The 10969-nt window shown below is 44.1% G+C and overlaps 1 protein-coding gene across 1 annotated transcript; it reads left to right on the plus strand.

Annotated features, from left to right (window-relative positions):
* Positions 1–2940: 2940 nt before the first annotated feature.
* On the plus strand, positions 2941–10380 carry LOC106586980 (cyclic nucleotide-gated cation channel beta-1-like). Its single transcript, XM_014174768.2, is given in 14 exon segments — positions 2941–2974; positions 3114–3323; positions 7172–7380; positions 7631–7681; positions 7798–7884; positions 7982–8046; positions 8269–8391; positions 8588–8729; positions 8887–8932; positions 8935–9036; positions 9211–9308; positions 9550–9633; positions 9802–9920; positions 10144–10380. Coding segments are annotated over 14 exon segments (1482 nt in total). The 3' UTR covers positions 10256–10380.
* The last annotated feature ends 589 nt before the right edge of the window (positions 10381–10969 follow it).

Genomic DNA, 10969 nt, shown 5'->3' on the forward strand with positions numbered 1-10969 from the left:
TTTTTTTAAACTTTTTCTACATTGTAGCAACCAAAAAAGTGCCAAACAAATCAAAACACACTCCACATTTGAGACTCTTCAAAGTAGTCAACGCCCGCTCTGGACACCCATGGCACTCTCCCAACCAGCCTCATGAGGAAGTCACCTGTTAATTGACAATAGCCTCTTTACTGTTGTACTCAAGTTATCCCTGGGCTAAGCAAACCCCATGGGTTCTAGAATGTTTTCGTCTTCCTACAAAAGTTCTAGAACGCTTTCAAGTGTTGTTTCGAGAATTTTAATCTGATAGTTCTGGGTTGTTGGTGTGTATCAACAGAACGCTCTTGAGTGAGTTTTCTAGAGTTCTAGAATAATCTGTCAGGGATTCCTCAGAGAGTTCTGGAACGTTGGTGTGTATCAGAGTTCTAGAATCCTACTTTGTGTTCTTCAGAGAACGTTGGTAAGGACAGAGGCAATGTGCTGCCAGCAGTTAAAGTAGAGGATGTGGACAGAGACGTAGGGATGGAGGGAGTCTCAACATCCCCCAGATCATCACCTCCCAGGACCCCCTGTCCATCTCTCTGACCGTGCCTCTCGTCCCCATGACCAAGCACAGGTAAACTGACTATACACTCTGCTGCTTCAAAAACCTATCTGATGATTATAGTAAACTTAGTAAAAAAATAAACGTCCCCTCACTGTCAACTGTGTTTATTTTCAACAAACTTAACATGTGTAAATATTTGTATGAACATAACAAGATTCAACAACTGAGACATACACTGAACAAGTTCCACAGACATGTGACTAACAGAAATTGAATAATGTGTCCCTGAACAAAGGGGGGGTCAAAATCAAAAGTAAGTCAGTATCTGGTGTGGCCATTAGCTGCATTAAGTACTGCAGTGCATCTCCTCCTCATGGACTGCACCAGATTTGTCAGTTCTTGCTGTGAGATGTTACCCCACTCTTCCGCCAAGGCACCTGCAAGTTCCCAGACATTTCTGGGGGGGAATGGCCCTAGCCCTCACCTTCCAATCCAACAGGTCCCAGACGTGCTCAATGGGATTGAGATCCGGGCTCTTCGCTGGCCATGGCAGATCACTAACATTCCTGTCTTGCAGGAAATCACGCACAGAATGAGGAGTATGGCTGGTGGCATTGTCATGCTGGAGGGTCATATCAGGATAAGCCTGCAGGAAGGGTACCACATGAGGGAGGAGGATGTCTTCCCTGTAACGCACAGTGTTGAGATTGCCTGCAATGACAACAAGCTCAGTCCCATGATGCTGTGACACACCGCCCAGACCATGACGGAGCCTCCACCTCCAAATCGATCCCGCTCCAGGGTACAGGCCTCGGTGTAACGCTCATTCCTTCGACGATAAACGTCAATCCGACCATCACCCCTGGTGAGACAAAACCGCGACTCGTCAGTGAAGAGCACTTTTTGCCAGTCCTGTCTGGTCCAGCGACGGTGGGTTTGTGCCCATAGGCGACGTTGTTGCCGGTGATGTCTGGTGTGGACCTGCCTTACAACACGCCTACAAGCCCTCAGTCCAGCCTCGCTCAGCCTATTGCCGACAGTCTGAGCACTGATGGAGGGATTGTGCATTCCTGGTGTAACTCGGGCAGTTGTTGTTGCCATCCTGTACCTGTCCCACAGGTGTGATGTTCGGATGTACCGATCCTGTGCAGGTGTTGTTACACGTGGTCTGCCACTGCGAGGACGATCAGCTGTCCGTCCTATCTCCCTGTAGTGCTGTCTTAGGCGTCTCACAGTACGGACATTGCAATTTATTGCCCGGGCCACATCTGCAGTCCTCATGCCTCCTTGCAGCATGCCTAACGCACGTTCATGCAGATGAGCAGGGACCCTGGGCATCTTTCTTTTGGTGTTTTTCAGAGTCAGTAGAAAGGCCTCTTTAGCGTCCTAAGTTTTCATAATTGTGACCTTAATTGCCTACCGTCTTTAAGCTGTTAGTGTCTTAACGACCGTTCCACAGGTGCATGTTCATTAATTGTTTATGGTTCATTGAACAAGCATGGGAAACAGTGTTTAAACCCTTGACAATGAAGATCTGTGAAGTTATTGAGATTTTTATGAATTATCTTTGAAAGACAGGGTCCTGAAAAAGGGACCTTTCTTTTTTACTGAGTTTAGCTGTACAGACTTGCTCTATAGTGATTTGCCTAGGATGACCCTAATATTACTCTCTCTTTTTCTCACACATTCAGCAAAGCTGTGGCTACAGAGTAAGTTATGGCAGCTTTGTTTGTGCAGTTATCCTACCCTTTTCTCTTTGTCTCCTATTGCCTAACCTTGTATCGCCTTACCCTCAGTGGCTTGCTCCAACTGGTCGAAGAGAGAAGTGCTGAAGAGGATGATGTTTGTGGTGTTGATGACTTGGAGATGCAGACCGGCCTCCTGACTGTGGAAGATGAGTGAGTGATGCCACACAGGCAAATGCACAACATGCATGCAAAACCAGTGGAGGCTGCCGAGCGGAGGAGAGCTCTTATTAACAATGGCTGGAACGGAGTAAATGGAATCAAACATATATATTTGTACCTTTCATTTTACTAGGCAAGTCAGTTAAGAACAAATTCTTATGTACAATGACAGCCTAGGAACAGTGGGTTAACTGCCTTGTTCAGTGGCAGAACAATTTTTATCTTGTCCCCTCGTTATGGAAACCATGCGTTTGATGTATTTGATACCATTACTATGAGCCCGTCCTCCCCAATTAGGGTGCCAAAAACCTCCTGTGATGCAAACACGCATGTACACTTGCACACACACACACACACACACGCTCACTGATGATGTCATATGCTGCAGGGATTGTCCAGCATCAGCGGCCAGCGATGGCAGTGTGAATATCCAAGAGACAGTGACTACACTGTTCAAGCTGTTTAAGGCTAGGATGGTCCGCAAGAAGGACAAACTGATGGACCCTGATGACTCTGAGGAAGACAGCCCCCAAGCCTATAGGTTACCACTAAACATGACCTTTAACCTGTGACCCTGACCCTTGACAAGCAAAATACGCAATTGCCATTCGATTTTCTAAAATATACAAATGCAACCCTGACCCCATTTTTTCACATAACCTATAACTTTTGACTCCCAGTCCCAGCCAAGGCACCCCCTCCTCCCCCGCCCCCAGAAGAGGATATGAAGGACATCCCAGGCCCGGTGGAGGAGGAAGAGGCGGAGGAGTACTGGGACTTGTATGGATACCCAATCAAAATTCTCAAACTTCCCAAAATGCCCCCACTTCCTAGTTGGCTTCAAACCATAGTGGACTATCATTTCCCTTCCAGCATCAACCCCTATACTGGTGAGTTATCCTGTTGGTGACCCCTTCCCATTCTCATCCCATTACCGGGATTGATTTTGACAACAGCCAGTGGAAAATCAGAGCGCCAAATTTAAAACAGCTAAAATCTCATAATTCCATTTTCTCAAACAACCAACTATTTTACACCATTTTAAAGATAAACTTCTCGTTAATCTAACCACGATTTCAAAAAGGCTTTACGGCGAAAGCATAAAATTAGATTATGTTAGGACATAAACTTCACAAGAAACACCACACAGCCATTTTCCAAGCAACTAGATGCATCACAAAAACCCAAAACACAGCTAAATGAAGCACTAACCTTTGACGATCTTCATCAGATGACACTCCTAAGACATTATCTTACAAAATACATGTATGTTTTGCTCGATAAAGTTCATATTTAGATCCAAAAACAGCATTTTACATTGGCGCATAATGTTGAGAAATGTTTTCCCTCCAACCCTCCGGTGAATGAGCACAATGAGCACACACAGTACGTAAATTCTCATCGTAAACATTGATCAATATAGAAGTGTTATGCACAGAATTATAGATACACTTCTCCTAAATGTAATCGCTTTGTCAGATTTCAAAAAAGGTTCACGGCGAAAGCACAATTTGCAATAATCTGAGTACAGCAAACAGAAACCCGCCATCTTGGAGTCAATAAAACTAAGAAATTACATTATAAATATTCACTTACCTTTGATTATCTTCCTCAGAAGACACTCCCAGGAATCCCAGCTCCACAAAAAATGCTCGATAAAGTTCATATTTATTTCCAAATAATCAATTTTGTTCGCGCGTTAGGTTCACTATCCAAATCCACTACGCGCGTGCTTACTTAGTCCAGACGAAAAGTCAAAAAAGTTATACTACAGTTTGTAGAAACATGTCAAACGATGTATAGAATCAATCTTTAGGTTGTTTTTATCATAAACCTTGAATACAATTCCAACCGGACCTATCCGTTCTCTTTAGGAGTGAATATGAACTCAGCTCGCTCCCAAGTCATTGCGCGTGACTTGAGCCCATGCCTTATAATGGGACACCAGTTTACCACAGCTGGTATTCCCTTCAAATTCACCATAGAATCTTCAAACACCGTTTTAAAGACTGCTGACATCTAGTGGAAGCTTTAGGAAGTGCAAAATGAACCCTAAGTCACTGTATACAGTCAAGGCAATCACTTGAAAAAACTACAACCTCAGATTTTCCACTTCCTGCTTGACTTTTTCTCAGGTATTGGCCTGCCATATGAGTTCTGTTATACTCACAGACACCATTCAAACAGTTTTAGAAACTTCAGAGTGTTTTCTGTCCAAATCTACTAATAATATGCATATTCTAGTTTCTGGGACAGAGTAGTAACCTGTTTAAATTGGGTACGTTTTTCATCCGGCTGTGAAAATACTGCCCCCTAGCCCTAAGAGGTTTTAAATACCAAAAGACATTATACTTAAGCACTAAGGCCCGAGGAGGTGTGGTACTGGGTATGGCCAATATGTGTTCTTATGCACATCGCACATTATGCACATCGCACATCGCAATGCGGAGTGCCTTGGTACACCCCTTAGCCGTGGTATATTGGCCATATACCACAAATCCCTGCATTACTGCTATTATAAACTGGTTATCAACATGCAGTGCTTTGCAAAAGTATCCACCCCCCTTGCCGTTTTTTCCTATTTTGTTGCATTACAACCTGTAATTTAAATGGATTTTTATTTGGATTTCATGTAATGGACATTCACAAAATAGACCAAATTGGTGAAGTGAAATGAAAAAAATAACTTATTTCCAAAAATTCTAAACTAAAATTCAAACGGAAAGTGGTGCGTGCATATGTATTCATCTTCTTTGCTACAAAGCCCCTAAATAAGATCTGTTGCAACCAATTACCTTCAGAAGTAAAATAATTAATTAAATAAAGTCCACTTGTGTGCAATCTAAGTGTCACATGATCTGTCACATGATCTCAGTATATATACACCTGTTCTGAAAGGCCCCAGAGTCTGCAACACCACTACCAAGCAAGCGGCATCATAAAGACCAAGGAGCTCTCCAAACAGGTCAGGGACAAAGTTGTGATGAACTACAGATCAGGGATAGGTTATAAAAAAATATCAGAAACTTTGAACATCCCACTGAGCACCATTAAATCAATTATTAAAAATGGAAAGAATATGGCACCACAACAAACCTGCCAAGAGAGGGCCGCCCACCAAAACTCACAGACCAGGCAAGGAGGGCATTAATCAGAGAGTCAAGAAAGAGACCAAAGATAACCCTGAAGGAGCTGCAAAGCTCCACAGCGGAGATTGGAATATCTATCCATAGGACCACTTTAAGCCGTACACTCTACAGAGCTGGGCTTTACGGAGGTGGCCAGAAAAAAGCCATTGCTTAAAGAAAAAAATAAGCAAACATGTTTGGTGTTCGCCAAAAGACTCCCCAAACATATGGAAGAAGGTACTCTGGTCAGATGAGACTAAAATTGAGCTTTTTGGCCATCAAGGAAAACACTGTCTGGCACAAACCCAACACCTCTCATCACCCCGAGAACACCATCCCCACAGTGAAGCATGGTGGTGGCAGCATCATGCTGTGGGGATGTTTTTCATCGGCAAGGACTGGGAAACTGTTCAGAATTGAAGGAATGATGGATGGCGCTAAATACAGGGACATTTTTGAGGGAAACCTGTTTCAGTCTTCCAGAGATATGAGACTGGGACGGAGGTTCACCTTCCAGTAGGACAATGACCCTAAGCATACTGCTAAAGAAACACTTGAGTGGTTTAAGGGGAAACATTTAAATGTCTTGGAATGGCCTATTTAAAGCTCAGACCTCAATCCAATTGAGAATCTGTGGTATGACTTAAAGATTGCTGTACACCAGCAGGAATGCATCCAACTTGAAGGAGATGGAGCAGTTTTGCCTTGAAGAATAGGCAAAAATCCCAGTGGCTAGATGTGCCAAGCTTATAGAGACATATCCCAAGAGACTTGTAGCTGTTATTGCTGCAAATGGTGTGCTTTACAAAGTATTGACTTGGGGGGTGAATAGTTATGCATGCTCAAGTTTTCAGTTTTTTTGTCTTATTTCTTGTTTGTTTCTCAATAAAAAATATTTTTGCATCTTCAAAGTGGTAGGCATGTTGTGTAAATCAACTGATACAAACCCTCCAAAAATCTATTTTAATTCCAGGTTGTAAGGCAACAAAATAGGAAAAATGCCAAGGGGGGTGAATACTTTCGCAAGGCACTGTAATTATACAGTGAACAAGTCATTTTGTATTTAAGCGATGAGGCACTAGGAGTGTCGTATATTGCCAATATACCATGTTTAAGGACTGTTCTTAGGTACGACGCAACGCGGATTGCCTGCATACAGCCCTTAGCCGTGGTATATTAGCCATATGCTACAAACCCCAGAGGTGCCTTTTCACTATTATAAACATAATTAGAACAGTAAACAAATAATTTGCCATTTGCTACAATCTAATATACCACGGCTTTCAGCCAATCAGTATCCAGGACCCAAACTATATAATAGTGGATAATATCCCTCACCAACATGACTACCATATACCCCTGTACCATTATACATTCCTAAACACAATACTTTACCGACTTGACCAACTGGCGAATGAGTGCGCCTCTTACAGTCTCATATCACTTCTGGATCTTGACAATAAAATATGAACTATCTTTACCAACCTGATCTTCGGCCCTGATACTAATGTAATGAAATCATAATATGCATTTTAGCCCCCACTGAGTTTTTATATTCACGTTGTAGTTGACTCTGCTCTGCTCTGTTTGTGCCTATTGTCTCCCTGTAGACCTGGTCTACGTGGTGTGGCTGTTCTTTGTGATGATGGCGTGGAACTGGAACGTGTGGCTGATCCCTGTGAGCTGGGCCTTCCCCTACCAGACTGCAGACAACATCTACTTGTGGCTGTTAATGGACTACACCTGTGACCTTATTTACATCACCGACATCCTGGTCTTTCAGCCCCGCCTGGAGTTTGTACGCAGAGGAGATATTGTGGTAAGGGGATCTGGATACTCATATATGCTGTAGGCAATCACATATGCACATGCGTATACAGAGATTCACATATACACAAACAGGCCCTCACACAAACAGGCCCTCTTTGGCAAGTAGTACTAGAAAATGTATGCCAACACAGACAGTCATACACACAGAGTCAGAAAAAAATTCTAATACAGACATACATGTACATATTTATAGATACAAGGAACAAAATTATGTTTTCATTTCTTATATTTTCCTACAGTGTGACAAAAAGGACATGAGAGACAACTACATGACAACAGAGCGATTCAAGGTGAGACTGAAGCTACATCGTTTCTCCTTGTTGACTAGGCTAGTAGATAAGTAACTCTATATTTCTAAGATGGACGTAAGGAGTGTTGGTTTGTTAAGGAATTATTTGTCTTTCAGCTGAATTGTATCAGTGTGTTCCCCATGGAGATATTTTACTACTTTACTGGAGTTAACTCCCTCCTCAGATTCCCCCGCCTACTGAAGGTACAGACACATACACGTACATTCTTTGTAGTGCTTAGATCTCAGTGATTAGTGATTGATTATTGATGCCTCTGTTGTCTCTCTCTCTCTGTTTCAGTACATGGCTTTCTTTGAATTCAACGACCATTTGCAAGCAGTAATGAAGAAAGCCTACATCTACAGGTACCAGAGAGAGACACATAGAACACACTTTGACCATCAACCACACATACATACTCTACACAGGACATTCGCTCAGCACGAAACATTCAGCAGAGAACACTAAGCAAACACACTCAAAACACGATACACATATTTAGCCAGCAGAGGGTGCTGTAGCCCTTACTGAGCTTAAATAACTTTTTCTCATTCCCCCTCCTCTCTCTCTCTCTCCCTCTCTCTCAGAGTGATCCTGACCACTTCCTACCTGTTGTATTCTCTCCACATCAACGCCTGTCTGTTCTATTTGGGTTCTGACTATGAGGGGCTGGGGTCCACTAAGTGGGTCTACGACGGCAGAGGGAACAGGTGAGGAGAATACCGCTAAACAGTCACAAAACAGTCAAAAACCTCATACCAACCACATTACCACAATACAAAACAGCTTTTTCTAAGTCCTCTTCTGCTGTCACCTTTAAAATGTGTATTTATCCCAGATGAGTGTGTGCATGTATTTGTCTGACATCTGTGTGTATACTGTACCTCTGTCTGTCTGTGTGCCCAGTTATATCCGGTGTTACTACTTTGCTGTAAAGACCTTGATCACAATCGGTAGTCTCCCGGACCCCACCACCGTGTTCGAGATCACATTCCAGCTCGTCAACTACTTTGTTGGCGTCTTTGCTTTCTCCATCATGATTGGTCAGGTAGGTTCATTAGGGCACACTGTAGCAAAAATGTTTTCAAACAGAAAATGAAAACAAGCGTTTCTTGATGGCTCAGATAGTATGTTCTTGTTTCTGAGCGTGTTCGTCCATTTCATGCCTACTGAACACAAGGCTTGTTGTTCTGCTGTTGTTCCAGATGAGAGATGTGGTGGGGGCTGCCAAAGCAGGACAGAACTACTACCGGGCAACACCATCAAGTACATGACCTCCTACCACATCCCCAAAGAGGTCCAGAACCGAGTGAAGACCTGGTACGACTACACCTGGAAGACACAGGGCATGCTGGGTGAGGAACGTTGGCTGAATGTTGTGAAAGTCCTGCATGTGAAAACGTTACAAATAGGCTGTTTCTGTTATGGACCTATCTGCTCACTCACCATCCCCCTGTCGCTCTTCTTCTCTCTGTCCATCTGTCTCCCTCCTTACCTTTATCCCTCTCTCTGTCTCTCTCTCCCTACAGACGAGCAGGAGCTGTTGATCCAGCTGCCAGATAAGATGTGGATGGACATGGCTGTGGATGTTAACTACTACATTGTCAGTAAAGTGGCCCTGTTCCAGGTAAGGGGAGGGAAAGAGTCTAATGCAGAAACTCAGACATTGCAGCCCTCATCTTTGTCAAATCTTCAATAGTACATACTGTACTCTTTCTTCTCTCTCTCTCTCTCGTGTTTTCTTTATTTCTCCATTTGTACTAAACTCCCTCTTTCATGTCTCTCTATTCCCTGCCTCTATATCTGCCCCCCCCCCCCACCCCCTTTCTCTCTCTCTCTCTTTCTCTCTCGCTCTCTCTCTATTCCAGGGCTGTGACAGACAGATGATATTTGACATGTTGATGAGGCTCAAGTCTGTGGTATACCTGCCTGGGGACTTTGTCTGTAAAAAGGTAGGCCAATGGAGTGATGCCCTCCACCCTCCCATCACAGCTTTACCCCAAGCTTAGCCTAAATCACTTGCACATGGTCCATTCTCCCTTTGTAAACCATACCTCTAATTGTACCTGTGCGTGTTTGCTATGATCTGTTATAATGTGCTGTGTGTCCCGTGTGGGCAGGGTGAGATCGGCAGGGAGATGTATATCAGCAAGCAGGGGGAGGTTCAGGTGGTGGGAGGACCTGATTTGAAAACTGTGTTTGTAACAATCAGGGCCGGCTCTGTGTTTGGGGAAATCAGGTGAGAGCTCCCCCTTAATCCCTGGTCCAAATCTTTTCCTCATATACAGTATCATGTTTTGGAATATCTAAGGGCTGTACATTGTACACAATCCCAATGAACCTGTTTCAGCGCTCATGCATGCAACAATGTGCATGCTATGCCTTTAGCATGTCTCTAAGCATGAAGCATGTGTTTAGTGTTTGTTTGGCGTATAACCCATACATGTCCTCCGATTGGACAGCTTGCTGGCAGGGGGCGGGGGTAACAGACGCATGGCCAACGTGGTGGCTCACGGATTCGCTAACCTCTTCATTCTGGATAAGAGGGACCTCTCAGACATCCTGGTGCACTAGGTGAAGGAGACTGCCGAGGTGATCCCAGACAGGCCAGAGACTCCCAAGCTGTTCAAAGCAGCCCTGGTGGTTACAGAGCAGGCAGGCATTAAGGGCACCTTTGCCAAGCTGAAAGAGGGCTACAAACCTACTGAGACTGAGGTAAATAGTACACACATGCATTTACATGCACACACCTAGTGTCATAAACAACTACCTCTGTGTCTGTCCCCAACTCTCCCTTCTCACACCCTACCTCTTACTCTCTCTCTCTTTTTTGTGGATGGATAAAAAATGGGTCTGAAATCAATCTTTGTTCTCTCTCTCTCTCTCTCTCTCCCCCCAGTCCTCTGGACTCCCCATACCTCCTCCCTCCCCGATGGTGCACCGTCGTTCCCCCATCCCCCCTGCACATCCCCACGCCGAGGATGACAAAGATGCGTTTTCCGAGACGACCGACAGCATGATGATGCTCATCCGCATGACACGCCGTCACAAAAGCGAGGAGCTCCTGTCCGTCGAGCAGAAGCCTGGAGATGAAGAGGAGGAGAAGGAGAAGAAGTAGGAGACTGAAAAGGAAATAGACAGAAAGAGAAGGGGAAGAAATGTGATCCTCCACTACTCTTCTATGCTCTTCTTGGTATATATTGACATTGAGACTTCAGACCGAAATGGTTAAAAAAATAACTCTATTGCCGCATTCACTTCATGTTAGAAACTCTGGACCTACGAGAC

The sequence above is a fragment of the Salmo salar genome, chromosome ssa26 (genome assembly GCF_905237065.1).
Source record: "Salmo salar chromosome ssa26, Ssal_v3.1, whole genome shotgun sequence".
Lineage (NCBI taxonomy): Eukaryota > Metazoa > Chordata > Actinopteri > Salmoniformes > Salmonidae > Salmo > Salmo salar.